At 44.6% G+C, this 19874-nt stretch overlaps 1 protein-coding gene across 2 annotated transcripts; it reads right to left on the bottom strand.

The window, feature by feature from the left end:
* Positions 1–300: 300 nt before the first annotated feature.
* KLHL15 (kelch like family member 15) lies at positions 301–19594 on the bottom strand. Of its 2 annotated transcripts, none has more exons than XM_040338256.1 (3): positions 19294–19594; positions 10043–10754; positions 301–2702 (listed from the first exon to the last, which is right to left on the bottom strand). In XM_040338256.1, the coding sequence occupies exons 2-3, from the start codon at positions 10745–10747 to the stop codon at positions 1593–1595; spliced, it is 1815 nt and encodes a 604-aa protein (XP_040194190.1). In that variant the 5' UTR covers positions 10748–10754; positions 19294–19594; the 3' UTR covers positions 301–1592. The 2 variants fall into 2 exon arrangements, with proteins under 2 accessions (XP_040194190.1, XP_040194192.1); XM_040338258.1 differs by having other exon boundaries at positions 19479–19594.
* Positions 19595–19874: the final 280 nt, after the last annotated feature.

Below are 19874 nucleotides of genomic sequence, written 5' to 3'. Positions count from 1 at the left end.
AATTTTAGATGAAGGTGAGAAATTCATTTTTTTCTAATATGGAGAATGGTAGTAAACAATGGCTAGATGCAACTGACCACATAAAAGAACACTAGGGCAGTTTCCAAAAAAAAAAAAACCTTCTCAGGGAAAAAGGCATTTAACAGTCATAGACAGGCTTCGGCCTCATTTACACCAGTTTTTCTACATGCATTGTGCAAGGGCACAAAAAATAAATAAAAAACACAATTGTTCCCTATGTCACACGTTTTTTTTTTTTCTGCGCAGGAATCTGATCTGCGTATGTAGTTTTCTGTGCAGAAAAAAAAATGACATGACATCAACACTGTGGTGTGAACATGGCACATAACTGACGCAGGTGAAAACCCACCGAAATGTGCATAAAAAAAAAAAAATAGGTCTCTGCAAGTGAATTCTGCATGGTCTTCCCATCTGTTTTCAAGCACGTATGGTGTAAACGAGCCCTTACAATAGAAACACACATATTAGGAACTATGTGTGGTAGTAGCAGGAAAAGACACAGGGCGACACCTAGCCATCGCCAATGGGCAAAGGCAGACACAAATGATTCTGCTTGTGTTATTTAGAAGATCAGTTAGTTTGCATATAAGCAGCCACCATAGTTTATCAAGTCAAAACTTCTATTAGGTTATATTTAAAAGGTAGAAAGAGCTTTGTAAATTGAAACTATTAAAACAACTTTTACACTGTAATTCTTCTTTAAATGTTTGCAATGTGCTCTAAAAGGCTTATTTGGAAATTAGTAAAATTCTGAGGCTTTCTACAAGGTCATAGCAAACGTCTACAGGTTCTTGTGCTATGCCCAAGTCAAACTTATCTGACTGCCATGTGTTTGGTTTACCCGTTCTGGTGGGGTTTAAATACCTGACGTAATCCTTACAGACTGAAACTACTAAGGTTTTGGCAGCAATAAGGAACAATAGAGGTAGCAGGAGGCCTGAGTCGTGTATATTGTTCAAGACAGATTTGCTGAGCATTTCCAGAAGATCAGTCACTTATTTCCTCCTATACCCTTTATGCAGTGCTCTATGGTCAGAACATGGAAGCTTTGCTTGCTCCTCTGTCCAGGAAGGTAGCATAAAAAAACCATGCATGCATTTTCATTGGAGAACTGATAGTATATTGCTCATGAAAAGTTATCCACTTCACCTCCCCAGAACTAGCATGGACAATATTTAACATTGCATATTCAAAGTTTTCAGATATATTTCACAATAAGCCTTTCTTGAACAGATAATGTTACTTTTCCATGTCACTGGAAAGTGTTGAAATCATGAAAAAAAAAAAAATACAGATATGCAATTAGGACATTTTACAAAATAAATAAAAAGGTAAAAAAAAAAAAAAAAAATTATATATAAAATCTTGCACACAACAATTCATCACACTAACATACCAAGTTGGCATGACTCGAACCAGACCCATTGATAGTTTTAGGCATTTTCTGATTGCTCCCTGCTTCACCTTTAACAAATACCATCATACACTAAAACAGCAGATAAAATTGTGAACTCCTTTAGGACTAAGGGAAGGGGGGAAGAAAAATGTGTGTTTATTTATTTAGCTGCTGTTCAAGTGCAACGCTTCACGTGCTCTAAAACATATTCTGGAAAATGTAGACTGCATACTTGTAGGCCATCCAATTTGCAAGGCATTCTGGGATACTCATCTTCTTTCCATTTGTTCTCTTCCGGATCAAATGTTAAGATAGAGTCACTATAATGGCCATTGTAACATAGCCCACCGAGTACCATTATTTGTTTGTCGAGTACAGCCACACCATGACCACTCCTTCCAATAGGCATAGATGCTAGAATGGTCCACTGGTCTGCTTCTGGATCATACACCTCAGTAGAAGGACATCCCTGTGATTCAAAAGAAGCCCTTAGTATGACACAAACACCCCCAAATACATAGAGTTTTCCATTGTAAGAGATCATTTTGTGAAAACATCTGGCATAGTTCATTTTACATTTGTTTTCCCAACAGTTGGTGTGTACTTGTGTTCTTCGGGTTCTTTGTTCCACTGTGCCTTCTTTACTAGGGTCAAAAACACAGACTTGCTTAGATGTTGAAGAGGATGTAATTCCACCAGTGATGAACAGCTTATTGTTAAGAACTGTACCTTCATGGCCATACTTGTTTACTGGATAAGGGTCCACAAATTCCCATTTGTTTTCTACTATATCATAACGTTCTGTTGAGTAAAAGGTTTCATCACGCGTCCTACCAGCAACTGCATAAATATATCGCCCTATAACACCCACTGCGAACTCCGACCGAGGTACAGACATATCAGCCATCCGGACCCAGCTGTTTTGCCTTGGGTCATACCTAAACACTTTGGATGACGCATGAAATTCTCCATCTGGACCCAGTTCCTCTCCTCCAAGCAAAAAGACAAAGTTGTTAACAATAGCAAGACAGTCGGGTCTAAGAGGTACCAAAGGACCTTCAAGTTCCCACCACACTCGTGGTTTGTGCAGCAGAAGAATTTTGCTGTTGACCATGCTGTGTCCAATCATGCCTCTGAATACTGCCGTTTGAGGTTTTGCTGAACGAATATGATTGGATTTCATATCCATCAAAGGTTGCTCGCTTACATTGTGAAAGTAATTTAGTGCCAACTCCACTTCCTGCCTTAGCTGACGTGAATATCTGTAAAACTCAGAAGTTTTTACCTGTAAAATAAATAAAAAAACAATATAAAAAGTTGATGGGCACAATTAATTCTATCACAAAGTCCAAACACTACTTAGTTTTACCTTGCAGAACTGAAATGTAAGTCTAACTTCATATTGGTAACCATTTTAGAAACAAGGCAATAGAAAGTACTAGTACTAAAGTCTTTCCAAATTACCAAGGGTGATATACCCAGCTTCTAAGTATCTTTCTACCGGAATCTGTATCTATATGAGATGTGATAAAAGCTCTGACTCAATACCAGATCTACATTACAAAGTGATATGTACGCAAGCACAATAGCCGCCGCCACCCCCACAAAAAAATATATTACACATACATTATATATATATATATATATATATATATATATATATATATTGTACTTATATTATACACACACCATTTAGTTCTTCACACTTGTGACTGGGAGGCAGTAAATCCAGGTTTTTTAACTCCCCCATAAGCTGTGGGGGGGGGGGGGATACCTGCAACCACACTAGTGTAAAGGTTTAAGGAGGTCAAACTGGCAGTGAGGAGGCAACAGAACTCCTTCCTCACCATCAGTCAAATGTCTGGTGAGGACCGATCAATGGGATCACTCTTCAGAGGTCAACACAAAAGGTGTAAAGGAGGCCTTACTCTGCTATGATGGACTAAGAGTATCTGTAAAACAAACTAGACAAAAAATTTGGTAGAAATAGTTTCTGAACTTGTCCACTTGCTATGTCCAATTGCTACCGTTTGAGCATTAATCTATATACCTTCCTGGCTTATCTCAATGGATGAAAGCCTGTTTGGCTATAAATTAGGGAGTTTGACAATTAGTAGATATTCAAAGAAACAAACCACATGTGTCCAGCAGCTCAGTAATGATGAATGCAATAGTCAGATGTATGCATTATTTTTCTATTGTTCTTTAACGTTATATAATGCTTTATTTTCACAGGTTCAAATTTTGGTTGTGTATTTTTGTATTAAACTATTACTTTCTTGCATCAGGTTTTCTGTTATACCACTTTAAGACTGGGCCTATTTTTCAAACTTGTTTACAAGTTAAAATTATTTATTTAATTTGCTAGAAAATTACTTAGAACCCCCAAACTAAATAAATATTATATATATATATATATATATATATATTCCCCCCTAACACCCTAGAGAATAAAATGGCTGTCGTTGTAATACTTTGTCACACCGTATTTGCGTAGCGGTCTTCCAAGTGCAAAAAAAAATAAATAAAAAAAAGGGGAAAAAGTACACTTGTTTTAATATATAAAAAAATAAGACAACAGTAAAGTTATCACAATTGTTTTTTTATATGGTCAAGATGATGTTACGCCAAGTAAATGGATACCCAACATGTCAGGTTTCATAATTTGCACCCCTCGTGGAATGGTGACAAACTATCCTTAAAAATCTCCAAATGCAACGTTTAAAATAAAAAAAATTATACAGGTTGCATGTTTTGAGTTACAGAGGAGGTCTGGGGCTAAAATTATTGCTCTCGCTCCAAAGATTGTGGCGATACCTCACATGTGTGGTTTGAACAATGTTTTCATATGCGGGTACTACTCACGTATGCATTCTCTTCTGCGTGTGAGCTCGACAGGACAGGGCGCATTAAAAATCGTGTCACTTTATTCCTATTACAAGGGATGTAAACATCCCTTGTAATAGGAAAAAAAAAAAAAGCATGACAGGACCTCTTAAATACGAGACCTGGGGTCAAAAAGACCTCAGATCTCATATTTACACTAAAATGCAATAAAAAAATAAAAAAGTCCCTTTAAGAGCTTTGGGCGGAGGTGACGTTTCAACATCACTTCTGTGATGTCAGCTGACAGCAGTGTTAATTCTTACATAAAATTTTCGATTTAGTTTTAGTTATACTTTTTGGACTAAAATGTCATTTTAGTTTTAGTCGTACTGTAGTTGACTAAAATCTCCAGATCATTATAGTCAACTAAAATCTAATGGATTTAGTTAAATTTTAATGCATTATTTCTTTAGAACTGTCAAACATATACTCCTGGAGTAAATATCAAATAACATGTTTATTATTTATGATATTAAAGTGGAGGTTCACCCAAAAAGTTAATTTTTAACCTTAGATTGAGGCTCATTTTGTCAAGGGGAATCGGGTAGTTTTTTTAAATCGAAGCCGTACTTACCGTTTTAGAGAGCGATCTTCTCCGCCGCTCCCAGGTATGGCCTGGGCGTTCCTATTTGATTGACAGACTTCCGACAGGCCTCCGACGGTCGCATCTATCGCGTCACGATTTTCCGAAAGTGGCCGACCATCGGTGCGCAGGCGCCGTATAGAGCCGCACCGACGCTCGGCTTCTTTCGGCTACTCGTGACGCGATGTATGCGACCATCATAAGCCTGTCAATCAAATAGGAACGCCCAGTCCCGAAGACCATACCCGGAAGCGGTGGAGAAGATCGCCCTCTAAAACGGTAAGTACTGCTTCGATTTTAAAAAAACTACCTGATTCCCCGAGACAAAATGAGCCTCAATCTAAGGTTAAAAATTTTCGGGTGAACTCCGGCTTTAAGGATTAAACATGGACTACAGACACAGATTTAGCCTTTGTGATATAAATTATATTACGTTATAGTCTTGACTAAAATGCCATTTTAGTTTTAGTCATCTGAATTGTTTGAGTCATATTTTAGTTGACTAAAAGCGCTGCGCAAACTGTTGGCGCTATATAAATCCTGTATAATAATAATAATAAAATAGTATTGATTTAGTCTACGAAATGAACACTGGCTAACAGCAAGCTTTAGCCTTCTATAAGCTCACCTGGAGTCACAGGAGAGAAACAGCTCAGTCCTGTGACCCAGAAACAGTAGCATGACCAAAAAAAGCTCTGGCCCTTCAAAAATTTCAAGGAGCCAAAGAACATGTTCTCAAAGTTCAAAGATGGGTTTGTGCGTTTTCCTTCACCAGAGTGCATGTTACTGCAGTACCATGCGATAGAGTTGCAGTGCGTTTTTAAAAGTACTGCTTACTTGCACTATTTTTGGTGTGATCCAGTGCAATTTCAACCCGATCAAAGAAATGGGAAGAGAAAAAAATGCATCTCGCTGAATTGCAGAGCACGTTCCTGTGTGATTCTGGTGTGACCCAAAGCCAGTCTTTCCCCAAAAACCCAGGTATTGCCTCACTGGGTAACCCTATCTTGTGCCTTGCACACCACACAGTAGGTGAGGACATGCAGTCAATCACAGCCCACACATCAAAGACCTCTGCTCTTCCTGTAACAACTGACTTACAAAAGGTTTACATTTTCAGATCAGTGAGCAATTTATGTCTGCTTTGTCTGTACACTTTCAGGAATAGAGGAGGGCGTTTTAAAACTAATAGAGCAAATTATGAAGACCTCACATAGCCAGTGACTCCCGCTGCTCTCATGGAAGTCTCAAAGGAGGAGGGAGAAGAGCTGCTCCATACAGGGCAGCACTGGATCGAGCTTAGGTAAATATTTAGGAGGGGAAGTTACTATTGAAAAGGTTTACCTTAAAACAGAAAATGCATAAAAAAGGGATTGTAAAGACAGAAGTTATTTTTTTTAATCTTTATGCATTAAGATCAAAAGCCTTTTGTGTGCAGCAGACCCCACTCATACTTACCTGGGCCCCATCTCTGTCAAATATCCATGAGTCCCTCAACCGCCAGGACTCTCCCTCCTGATTGGCTGAAACACAGCAGCGGCGCCATTGTCTGCTGCTGCTGTGAAAGTCAGTCAGTTAGCCAATCAGGAGAGAAAGGAGGCAGGGCCGAAATGCAGCTCTGCATCTGAATGGGCTCAGGTGCCCCCATAGCAAGCTGCTTGCTGTTGGAGCACTCGACAGGAGGGAGGGGCCAGGAGCAGCAAAGAGGGACCCGGGAGGAGGAGGATCCAGGCTGCTCTGTGCAAAACCAACTGCACAGAGCAGGCAAGTATAACTTTATTTTTAAAACAAACGTTAACCTTTGCAACCACTTTAAGTCCTTAGATATTACTTTAGGCTGGCCCCTTTTACAGGTTATAGCTGTAAAACATTACAAATAAAAAAGTGTCCATACTATTTATAATCCAGTAATGCAGTCTCACTCTGCTCTGCCCATACTCAGTTGCTCTCTATTCTCAGCACTGTGGCTAAAAGATAGAGATACTGGAGACCAATCAGCTGACGGCATTGAAATTTAAGGTTACTGAAGGGGGAAGTAATCAACAGGAATAACGCAGACTATGCAGATGGAACAAAGATTAGAGGGAGTGAAAAAAAAAAATGGAGAGGCGACAGGACAAACTGCTTCCTGGGAGACATAAAATAGTTAAACTTATAAAGAGTGATATTGTCACCTCTATCATTTGCAGACTGAATTTCAGCACTGTAATGCTTCTATCAGCCTTCCCCCTCTAGTTGAGCCAATACATATAAATCAAGGCTGGAAACGCACAAACTTTAAAGCGAAGGTTCACCCAAATAACATCTATATCAGACCAACTTCTTTATACGTCTAACATGTACAGTCCGCATTTTTCCTTACGCTGTACATACCGTATAATCTATATTTGCTATCTGGCTTCCGGGTACTTCTCCCCGCGGGAGTAGGCGTTTCTATGCTGAGGAGGAATGTCCTCATGATTGACGTCCTTTCAGAAAAAGTTCCCTCCGGTGGATAAGGCCCCGGACCCCGTATTGCGTAGGCGAGTCACGGCGTTTCCGAAAAAAGCCGAACATGAAGAAGCTCTATACGGCGCCTAGTCTGTGCGCAGGTGCCGTATAGTCGACTCGCAGCTCTGCATGTTCGGCTTCTTTCGGAAAGGCCGTGACTCGCCTACACAATACGGGGGGCGGGGCCTTATCCGCCGGGGGGAACTTTTTCTGAAAGGATGTCAATCATCTGGGCGACCTCCCAGAGGACATTCCTCCTCAGCATAGAAATGCCTACTCCCGCGGGGAGAAGTACCCGGAAGCCAGATTGCAAATATAGATTATACGGGATGTACAGCGTAAAAAAAAAAAAAAAAAAAGCGGACTGTACATGTTAGAAGTATAAAGAAGTTGGTCTGATATAGATGTTATTTGGGTGAACCTCCGCTTTAAATTAAAGAAAGTGACAATGTTTTTTGAAAACATGGGAGAGAGAATTCAATTAAGAGGTGACTGCTCTGGCTTCAAACAAAAAGACAGGAGCAATGCTGGAGGCAATTTACACCACAAAATAATTTTGGCATCATAATTAATAATATAGAATGTATGTTTTTTGTTAAACAACATTAAATTGTTATCAAACTGTTATGGGTAAAACACCAACTTTAATGTGACCCTCAACTTTTCCCAAGACAAAGCAACAGCTTCCCTTTAGCATCAGGAGGGTAAAGGGGCACATATTTCACCTCAACTTACTCCAAGTATGAAAGGCATCAAAGCGCTCTCGTGCCTGCCTTCTCGCAAATCAGAGTTTCAAAATGGCCAAAATCACCAGACACTAATGTTTCATGTTGGAGGCGAGGAGATGGCACTTCTGAAGTTCTAGCCCAGATGTAAACAGGGCAACAGGGACAATGCATGGCAACAAATTCTCTTGCCTTACCCACTCTAAAAGTGAATCTATTATTTTGCAATGAATGGTCTCTCTTAATGTATTATATAGAGCAGTGATGGCGAACCTTGGCACCCCAGATGTTTTGGAACTACATTTCCCATGATGCTCAACTACACTGCAGAGTGCATGAGCATCATGGGAAATGTAGTTCAAACACATCTGGGGTGCCAAGGTTCGCCATCACTGATATAGAGTATAAAATTAACAAAGCACATTCAATCACACTCCTGTTCTATCTGTAAGGAGTTCTATCGAAAAGCTAAATTATCCCAAGACCAAAGTATAACAGCTCAGATTTTAGGTGTGTAATTAACCACTTCAGCCCCTGCGACATACCAGTACATCGCCAGGTTGAAGTGGTTATACGGGGATGATGTCTGCAGCTACGGGTATCAACCAAGCTGGCAATGGGCTTTAATGTAAAAGCAATTTTAGTGGCCAATTAGCTGCTGAATTGCTTTTACAGGTGGCGGAAGGCCCCCCCCCCCCCCGCCCACCTACTCTCTGCATTACCGGGCTCTCCCATTCTGCTGGCTGGCTATAGAGAGATAACCGAGGACTTGAACATCCCCGATCACCTATATGGTCTAAGAAACCAATAGTATTTTGTCACTTCGGGTTACCGACCTGTGAATCTTGGTTTGATCTGATGCTTTTAAGGTCAGGAAGAGAAATAAATAAAAAAATATATATATTATATAGGAAAGGAGAATGCACACTCCAGTCCCACACACATATGTAAACAGAGATGACACCACACATAAGAGGAATTACTGCGAACGTTACAGCAAGAGCAATAATTCTTGCACCAGACCTCCTGTTTAAATCTAAAGTGGTATCTTGTAAAGCAAGGATATGCAATTAGCGGCCCTCCAGCTGTTGCAGAACTACATGTCCCATGGGGCATAGCAAGCCTCCGACAGCCACAAGCATGATGGGACTTGTAGTTTTACAACAGCTGGAGGTCCACTAATTGCATATCCCTGCTGTAAAGGTTTTTAGACCATCACCTATGGATAAATGTATGTACCGTAGTTTGTTGACATTCCACGAGCATGCACAATTTTAAAGCGTGACATATTTGGTATCCATTTACTCTGTGTAACAATTTTATATTTTACCAAAAAACTGGGTATTAGATTGCTTTTTTGTCCACTAAGATTCACCAAATGTATTTTTTCCCAAGAAATTGGTGTTTGAAAAACTGCTGTGCAAATACCACGTGACATAAAAAATTGCAACAGCCAGCATTTTATTCTCTAGGGCCCCTGCTTAAAAAATAATGTATAATGTTCGGGAGCTCCAAGTAATTTTCTAGCAGAAAAAAAAAAAAAAAAGAGACTTGTAAGACATTTGTGAGAAGTGTCAGAATTGGCCAGGGGCTGAAGTGGTTAACCCCCGCTGAGCAGTCCATATAAAAAAAAAAAGAAAAACCACACCATTCAATATGTGAAAATAAAATAAAACACAAAAGAAAAGGTTTGCTACAGGCCCCATTAATCCTCAAAAATTGCAATAGTTTGATCTGTAATGGTTTATTTTGCAATACTGAAAATGTAACAAAATAAAAAGATGATAAAATGGTCACAAATTCATCCAGGATAAAAGTGGTGGTTCTCTACACCTTCTATTCACTTCTTCCATATCTTTGGTTTGCAATCTAAAATGTGTATATATTTCCGATGCCCTAGCTAATTTATGAGTCCTGTCTAGGGGTTTCAAACTCACCAACCTTCTCACAGACATGGGATGGGGTCATCAAACAAAACCTGATGTTCTGAATGATGCTATCTGTGTGTCTCCAACGTCTCCTATCATGTCGTAACCAGGCCTGAACAGCTTCATAGAGCTCAATCTCAGGAAACCGGCTCAGACGGTCATTGTCCAAGTAGCTCTTGAGCTTTTCAAAGCTAAGGTAGGAGAGGAAGTCAGGTCTAGCCATAAGGGGAACAAAGTTTTCCAGCAGAAAGGTATCGAGTTTTTCCCTCACGCCTTCTACATCCACACTGAAATCATCTAAAAGCCTCATGATCTCTGCACAGTTGTCCAGGCAAATTTTTGCCATGAGGAAAGAACAGCAAAATTTCACTACTTCTGTCAGCTGCACATACATAGCGGCCTGCAGAATTTCATGGACGGTAGCCATACTGAGGTCAATGGTCCCATAGTACATAAACTGAATGACATGACTGAAGCCTGTGGCTGTCAATCCCTTTAGGTAGATTTTGTCCTGGTCACGTTCTCTCATATCTGCGGTGAACATGATGCGGAAGTAGTCACTCTGTGTGGCCAGTAGAGCTTTGTGGGCTTGGAACGGGTGATCTTCTATTACTAGAGTGACATCGACCAATAAGCCTTCTTCATATAGTGCCCTGAAGCCAGCAGAGACACTGCTATCATGGATTGACGAAGTATACCCTTCCACGTCCCCAGCCATGAATTACCTTGGGAGGAAAAAAAAAAAAAAATTATTAGTATGCGGACAGGTTTTATAAACAATAATTCATATGAAAAAATAAAAAATAAAGCTTGCTTGACATTGGAGTAAAAATACAAAAACCTACAGATAAACAATATGATAAACATAATGTAATACAATAAAAAGAGGAACTAAATAGCCAGTTCACACAAAAAAATATGAAAACTCTAAATCAATCTACAGCTATTTAAACTAAAGCTGCCATAAGGGAAATACAGGAGCTTCTATCGCTTTCCTGAAAACCTGTAGTTGCCTTGCCATTTATTAAGCTGACTCATCATCTTCAAAACAATTTAAAAATAACTGATCAAGGATGCAGATCAGAAAAAAATAAAACATTTAATAAGAAAAAACATAAGTCTGTATCTGCAAGACTTACAACTGAAACCGTAGGGTCAGCATAACAGCCAGGCAACTAGCATTTTCAGAAGACGAAATCAGCAAAGGCTTCCCCCATATTTTACATAGGCCAATTGTTTTTCCTACCTCTAATGCCCATGTAGCCATGCACACATAAGAGTTAAGCAGCATTTACAGTAGAGGCAGGAAAAAAAAAAAAAAAAAAATAAAAAAAAAAAAAAAAACCACTGCCAGTGCATCCAGGAGTTCGCAGCGGTTAGGCAGAAAAATGCTTGACAAGTGTAAACATGGCTAAATGTGTGTTAACACTAGGCGTGTCAAGAGCTTGAGCATAAATACATTTTAATGACCAAAATAAGTTACTATTCTGGCCAATTAAATAAACTAATGCCCAAGTGCCAAAACATGGCTGCCAGGATGAAATGTGTCTAGGAGAGATTGGCAAATGTCCTGTGTGCATGAAGCCCAAGGCTGGGTTCACACCTATGCGAATTGGATTAGAATTTCCTTGCATCCAATTTGCATATCAGGAGATTGTTACTGGCCATCTATGGAGCCGGTTCACACATCTCCGCAGCGGCTCCGGTGCGAATTACACAGTAGTCCTGTGTGTCTTTTGATCCTTTTCAGGTCCAAATTCAGGATGAAATCAGACCTGAAACGGTGAATAGAGATGACTCCTGCTGTAACCTGCTGTGTGTTATAGCCTAAAAGTAAAAGCTTCTACTAGCATATACCTATATATACTTAGGCCAAGTTCATACATCTGGTTACATGCTGCCATGGGATTGCAGCGGCAAAAATGACAAAGGTGAACAGCAGCAGCCGCTCAGCCTATTAAACTGGTTAGCTGCGGTTATGGATGGATGACCAAACCTGGACATAGCCAAGGCCCCAACCACAGGTAACCAGGTAACCTCTGTGTGTGTGTGGCTACATACGAGAAGTGGTGGTTGCTGTCAGCCTGACAATTTAAGTAGGTTGAGCAGCCACTGCTATTCGCATGCCCTGGTCCACCGATTCTTGCAACCAGTCCAGCAACTGTGTGTAACTGGCCGTATTATATAAAATATACTCATGTAGCAAAAATAATGGTTAGCATTTTTAGGGCTCTTGCACACGACAGAAAAAAAAAAAATGTATGCAAGATGCATTGTTGTCTATGGAACGATGCACACAGCTGCGTAGAGATCAGCGATACAGTGATGAGCACAAAGCCATGAAATAAAAAATTAACAATGTTTAAGCACAGTAATTTACACAAACACATGTGTATAATCAAGTATATGCACATATAAAGCAACACTGGTAACTAGCAAAAGATGAAGAATTCTATGCTTGTAATCAGAGTCTTCGAGTAAAGAATGTGATAATCCTAATAACCAAGGCCTGAGGTGTGCCTTTGACCTGCTGGTCGGTATGCCTGAGAAGAGGGCAAAAAGACACATATTTAGGTGAAGAAGCGTAGGTAATCGACCACCAAGTATAGCAGCGCGCGCCCAAATGGCAACAGTGTTTATAACCAGTAAGTATCTGCTATGACAGGAGAACACACTGACTCATGCCCTGTGGTAAAAGGAAGCCCCTGTTAAAGATGCGAAGCAGCCCAGAACCCAACTAAACGCCCCGAGAAAGATTGGTTCGAGCCTGCTGCCCGAGACAACCCAGACATGAGCCTGAAGTGCTTGTGATAAGAGGATACGTGGTGGCAATTGGAGCCAGGGCTGGCCCGAGGAGCCCCTGCAATAAATGGCCGAGCGGACCGAAATACTACAACCGGGCCCAGTGACGTAGCCCCGTGAAGAATCCTTCAACCTACCCATACTTGGAATGGTCCAGTGAGAGGGTGAGTTGCAAAAAAATTTTACAAACTGGCAGGAGTCTGAAGTGTTGGATACCTGATGGATATGTTGATGGAGCAGGTGGAAAAGGCCAATGCGCTAAGGCAACAATCATCGTTAAAACATGGAACCATGCCGGACCCACAGAACACCGTTCTTACCTGATGGACTAGGTTGGCAGGTTACCGGCAGAAGCACAACCCGATCGTGAGTCCTGCATGCACGAATAGACTTACCTTATCGACGGCAGGACTGATGGAATTGAGTGCAAGGGTAGTTGATATTGGTAGTCGATACAACCCACCCCGCACCAACTGCACAAGTACTGAATCGCCAGACCACGGACAAGTACCTGAAGAAAAAAGTCTTGCAGAAAAGAGCAGCCCAAAGTACCAAAACTATTGGAACTTGCTACCAGGTACCTAGGAGGCCCGGCCCCCTACCTACAGCATGAAGGTAAAGAAACCAGCTCAATCACCCCTGGAAATGCTGCCTCCAGTAACTTGATTGGTAATGAAAGCATGACTGTCTGCTGAAGCCAAAACACATTGACAAAACCTGATGATGCAGTGATGAGCCCCGTGAGCAGGCCTGAAAATACCTCCAGCAGGGTCGTCAGAGGATCAGGACTGGGAGATTCCACCACCGCCCCTGACAAGGAACACGCTAGGCTCAGTCCTATAATCAGAAGACCTTATAGACGGGACATAGCGGGATGCTGACATAGCCAACAGAAACGGAAGAACAGGAGCTGGGGGTGCGCTGACACCCTGCCTCTGAGTGCATGAGCTTCAATTACCTCCATCCTGATTTGCAACCATACCAGGTCTCGGAGAGCCTGCTCGGCCCACATGAACCTGCATACCAGAATATGCCTAGGACCTGTACCATGCTGGTAGACGAGAGTAGCTGGGACAAATTGGAAACAAACCGAAGCAAACTGCCGTTCCCTGAGCCAAACTCCGCCGAGTACTGAAGTATGGACCGACTCCTAGATGACGGGGTGCTACCCTGCACTGAACCCTCACGTGGTAAAAGGGATGCACGTGAACTGGTCGTGACAGAGACGTGCCGCAAGCCCAAGCTAAGAAAACACAAACCAGAAAAGACAGACAACGGACATGAAACAACAACGCCCCTCTATGCCTACCTATGTATGAGAATATTAGCAGAGATGTCAAGACCGCTGTGCGTGATTGAACCCGATGACAGCCCCCCCCCCCCCCACCAAGTGTGAGTGGCAAGTGAGCCCGAGTTACCTGCAGCGCAGAGACAGGCAATTGAACTGAACACTCAAGGCTAGTGTACCCACGGACAGTGGTGGGTGATCGTATAGGTGTAACGAATGAACGTGCATTGTATGACGTATTGTATACAGGCGAGAAGATTGTGGCCAACAATCATTAAAAACGAAACCTCAGCCCGTAAGAATCTGTAGACGTGACAGATCCTGAGATGTGAGCACTAGCTAATCAACCCAGGTGCAACATGGACAAAGTACAATGAGACATGGTAACCACAAAGAACACACCGCCATGACAAACAAACACTATGACAGAAAAACGTGGGGGCAGCAACGCTACGACATAAATCGTGGGGGCCGCAGAAATGCCGAGACTGAAACGCTATGGCAAAATGTGATGACAGAAAACCTGGGGCAGAAATGGTATGAGAGAAACGCTGAGGCAAAATACAATCACAGAAACCTGGGGCAAAAATGGTATGAGAGAAACGCTGAGCCTGAAACGCTGAGGCAAAATACAATCACAGAAACCTGGGGCAGAAATGGTATGAGAGAAACGCTATGACAGAAATCGTGTGGGCCGAAACGCTATGACAGAAAACCTGGGGCAGAAACGCTGGGACTGAACGCTATGGCCAAACACAATGACAAAAAACCTGGGGCAGAAATTGTATGTATGAGAAAAAACGCTGAGCCTGACACGCTGAGGTAGAAATACTACAGAAAACCTGGGGGCAGAAACGCTATGACAGAAAACCTGGGGGCAGAAACGCTATGACAGAAAACCTGGGGCAACATACGACGACAGAAATCTGGGGCAGAAATGGTATGAGAGAAACGCTAAGCCTGAAACACTGAGGCAGAAATGTCATGACAGAACCCTGGGGCCGCAATGGCATGAGAGAAACGCTGAGGCAGAAATACAATGACAGTAATCCTGGGGCAGAAACGTTATGAGAGAAACGCTATAACAGAATGCTGAGACTAAAAAGCAATGACAGAAACCTGGGGCAGAAATGCTATAAGATAAACGCTGCGCCAGAAACACAGAGGCAGAAATGCAAAGACAGAATTTCTGGCAGACAGAAACGCTGAGACTGAACCACTGAGGCAGACTGCAAATGCAAAGACAGAAACCTGGGGCAGCGGCGGACATAGCGCAGTGCGGTGATCTTTCCCTGGAAGTGGGAGCAGATACCTGGATTTGACAGGTATCTTGTTCCGCGGGAATTCTATTTCTGGGTGGAACTCCACTAAAGCGGAGCTCCACCCTAAAGTGGAACTCCCGCTGATCGGAACCCTCCCCCCCCCTCCGGTGTCACATTTGACACCTTTCAGGGGGGTGCAGATACAGGTATTTGCACCCACTTCCGGCCACACAGTCTCGGGCAGACTGTGGGCATGACGTCACCTCCCGTCCGCCCCCCGTTGTGTTCTAGGAACACTCAGCTCCCAGTACACAGTGGGAGCCAATCGGCAGGCGTAGCGGGCAGTGAAGCCGGAGCGCTTCACTTCCTGGTTCCCTCACCGAGGATGGCGGGGGGCAGCAGACTTTCTTCTCCTGGTCCATGCAGGTGCTCACGCTGGTAGCACGAGGGGGGGGGCGTCCATCTATCCAGCCACTTTTCCTGGGCATGTTTGGGTCTTGTGGGGGGGCATCCACCCACGCATCACGGGCCATACTGGCGGTGAGGGGGGGTGGTTCACCTCTCTGCTGCAGTGGGTCGCGTCCACCCGCATCTCCAGGGGTCATGCTGGCAGCATGGGGGGGCACCCATGAGTCACGCTGGCAGTATTTCCTTGCTTAGTCTGTGTTGTCATAGCGTTCATGCTCCAGGGGTTTCTGTCCTGGCATTCTGTCATAGCATTCATGTCTGCCCCAGGTTTGCTGTCGTTGCTTTTGCCTCAGCGTTTCAGGCTCAACGTTCTGCCCCAGGGTTTCTGCCATAGCCTCTCAGTCTCAGCGTTTCTGTCATGCGTTTCTGTCATTGCATTTCTGTCATAGCCTTTCAGTCTCAGTGTTTCTGTCATGCATTTCTGTCATAGCCTTTCAGTCTCAGTGTTTCTGTCATGCGTTTCTGCCCAAGGTTTGCTGTCATTGCATTTTTAGTCTAATAGCTGGATTCACGTAGATGAGCCCAACGTTAGGCAGGCGTAGCGTATCTCATATACGCTACGCCGCCATAAGTTAGAGAGGCAAGTGCTGTATTCACAAAGCACTTGCGTCCTAAGTTATGGCGGCGTAGCGTAAATGTGCCGGCCTAAGCTCGCCTAATTCAAATTGTGAAGAGCTGGGCGTGTTTTATGCTAATGAATCATGACCCGACGTGATTGCCGTTTTTAACGAACGGCGCATGTGTGCAAGGTGCCTAAAAGATCATCTGAACTTGCCACATATCCTCAGCTTTTCAGCAAAGATACTAACTGCACTGGTTGACATCCCCATAACACTAGACCAGTAATGGTCCACTCTTTTTATATGGGAGGCCTCAAGTGCGGCCCACGACATCATGAAAGGGCCGCACCTATAATTCAGTGACTAGTCATAGGGACAGCAGAAACACAACATAATAAAGTCAGGGAGCAAAAAAAAAATTAGAAGGTTTTGAGGCATCACCGCAGAGTAGTTCTGTGGATACTAGAATGATGTATAAATATGCCACTGACTAGAGATAATATTGAAAAACTTTTATCCTGGACTTTATAGACACTGAGGTACACAACATTAAAGATAAAAAAACACTGTGTATTACAAATTGAATATAAAAAAAAAAAAAAAAAAAGGAAGGGGAAGAAGAACCAGACAAACACTAGTTAAAAAACGTAGCAAAATAGAAAATGCCCATGGGCGAATACACTGCACAACCCATACACCAAGGAGTAAAGCGCTGACAAGTCTTGCCGATGTCCTTTATGGAGGAGGCACCAAATAATTGTTCTGTCAGTGTACAGTAGCTCAGCTCAAAATACTTTGCAATGTGTTTGTTTGGTTGTTCTGTTTTAATCAATTTGTAAGGAACATTATATTTGTTATCTTTAATATTGTGTACCGCAGTGCCTGTAAAGTCCAGTATCAAATGTTTCCAATATTATCTCAAAGTCAGGGAGCAGATCTACTAAAAGATGTGCCATGTCCGCAGCCCCTGTCAGCCAGTCACCTGCGTGCCATGTCCGCAGCCCCTGTCAGCCAGTCACCTGCGTGCCATGTCCGCAGCCCCTGTCAGCCAGTCACCTGCGTGCCATGTCCGCAGCCCCTGTCAGCCAGTCACCTGCGTGCCATGTCCGCAGCCCCTGTCAGCCAGTCACCTGCGTGCCATGTCCGCAGCCCCTGTCAGCCAGTCACCTGCGTGCCATGTCCGCAGCAGCCCCTGTCAGCCAGTCACCTGCGTGCCATGTCCGCAGCAGCCCCTGTCAGCCAGTCACCTGCGTGCCATGTCCGCAGCAGCCCCTGTCAGCCAGTCACCTGCGTGCCATGTCCGCAGCAGCCCCTGTCAGCCAGTCACCTGCGTGCCATGTCCGCAGCAGCCCCTGTCAGCCAGTCACCTGCGTGCCATGTCCGCAGCAGCCCCTGTCAGCCAGTCACCTGCGTGCCATGTCCGCAGCAGCCCCTGTCAGCCAGTCACCTGCGTGCCATGTCCGCAGCAGCCCCTGTCAGCCAGTCACCTGCGTGCCATGTCCGCAGCAGCCCCTGTCAGCCAGTCACCTGCGTGCCATGTCCGCAGCAGCCCCTGTCAGCCAGTCACCTGCGTGCCATGTCCGCAGCAGCCCCTGTCAGCCAGTCACCTGCGTGCCATGTCCGCAGCAGCCCCTGTCAGCCAGTCACCTGCGTGCCATGTCCGCAGCAGCCCCTGTCAGCCAGTCACCTGCGTGCCATGTCCGCAGCAGCCCCTGTCAGCCAGTCACCTGCGTGCCATGTCCGCAGCAGCCCCTGTCAGCCAGTCACCTGCGTGCCATGTCCGCAGCAGCCCCTGTCAGCCAGTCACCTGCGTGCCATGTCCGCAGCAGCCCCTGTCAGCCAGTCACCTGCGTGCCATGTCCGCAGCAGCCCCTGTCAGCCAGTCACCTGCGTGCCATGTCCGCAGCAGCCCCTGTCAGCCAGTCACCTGCGTGCCATGTCCGCAGCAGCCCCTGTCAGCCAGTCACCTGCGTGCCATGTCCGCAGCAGCCCCTGTCAGCCAGTCACCTGCGTGCCATGTCCGCAGCCCCTGTCAGCCAGTCACCTGCGTGCCATGTCCGCAGCCCCTGTCAGCCAGTCACCTGCGTGCCATGTCCGCAGCCCCTGTCAGCCAGTCACCTGCGTGCCATGTCCGCAGCCCCTGTCAGCCAGTCACCTGCGTGCCATGTCCGCAGCCCCTGTCAGCCAGTCACCTGCGTGCCATGTCCGCAGCCCCTGTCAGCCAGTCACCTGCGTGCCATGTCCGCAGCCCCTGTCAGCCAGTCACCTGCGTGCCATGTCCGCAGCCCCTGTCAGCCAGTCACCTGCGTGCCATGTCCGTAGCCCCTGTCAGCCAGTCACCTGTGCCATGTCCGCAGCACCTGGCCCGCCCATCTCCTGTGCCATGTCTGCAAACCCTGGCCGCCCATCTCCTGGGCCATGGCTGCAGCCTCTGTCCGTCTCCTGCGCCATGTCCGAGACTGAGGGCATGATTCAAGAAATGGTCAGAGACTGTGGCTATAATAGATAGGGTTAGAGGCTGCAGACACGATACAAGAGACTGACATTGGGGGCATATTACATGAGACTAGAAATTACAGGACAATAGGGAAAGAGATCCATGTCTGCAGGGGCCCAGATGAGCACAGGATGGGCACTAGACTAGGCACGGTTACCTGACAGAACAGGAAAGCACATTAGTCCAGACTTCCCGATGACAACACACAGCCTGCCATCCTCCTACAACTCCCAGCATGCTCTGCCCGGGATGGACTGCCATTGTAGACCAGCTCTGGGTACACCCAGGTATCACTATCTGCGGGAACATGGGGAAGGTAAACGGGAGAAGTGCACAGGAAGGGGGGGGGGGGGGCGCTACAACACATACAAGGTATCCCATACTCACCTAACAGCAGACACACTGAGGGGATCGCTCCTACACCGAGTCCCGGGTAGAACATCCGGACTTATAGTCTACACATCACCACATCTGCTCTCTGCATATCCACACATCCCTCGCCACGCTACTTCAACGCCTTCCGTGATCTAATTACCGCTCAGATACCCACAGCGTTCACACCAACAACCAACCTCTATGGGCCACAGCCGGAAAGCGAGTCACCAGTCCGACAAGCCTGATTGGCTGCTCCACCCAAGAGCCTTACAGGATTGGCGAACACGTTTGCTTCCCGGTCCTCCCTTTCCGCCGCTGCCTTCCATTCCATACGTACGTTCCAGTGCCCTTAACAAACATGGTTGCCGCAGCGGACTAGTCATGCTGAGGATTTTGTGGAGGCTCTCTGCCTTCACCAAGAATGGAAACACTAAAGCCCATAATATTAATCATCATAATTCATATTATTACTATTAATATTTTAATAATTATTATTAATATTTATACAGCACGTTTTTAATTATTAGGACGTCTGCATACATTCATTTGATGACACCTGTTGAAAAATGAATATTAAAACATTCTCTCCCCCC

The sequence above is a fragment of the Rana temporaria genome, chromosome 2, assembly GCF_905171775.1.
Source record: "Rana temporaria chromosome 2, aRanTem1.1, whole genome shotgun sequence".
Lineage (NCBI taxonomy): Eukaryota > Metazoa > Chordata > Amphibia > Anura > Ranidae > Rana > Rana temporaria.
This window is presented reverse-complemented; position numbering and strand designations above follow the sequence as displayed.

Bases quoted from the DNA above. Each gene is read 5' to 3' on its own strand.
- KLHL15 (XM_040338256.1), bottom strand. From the start codon at position 10,747: ATGGCTGGGGACGTGGAAGGGTATACTTCGTCAATCCATGATAGCAGT. The intron at 2,703-10,042 runs GTTGGTGAGTTT...TTTATTTTACAG, and splicing joins CATCCCATGTCTGTGAGAAG to GTAAAAACTTCTGAGTTTTA.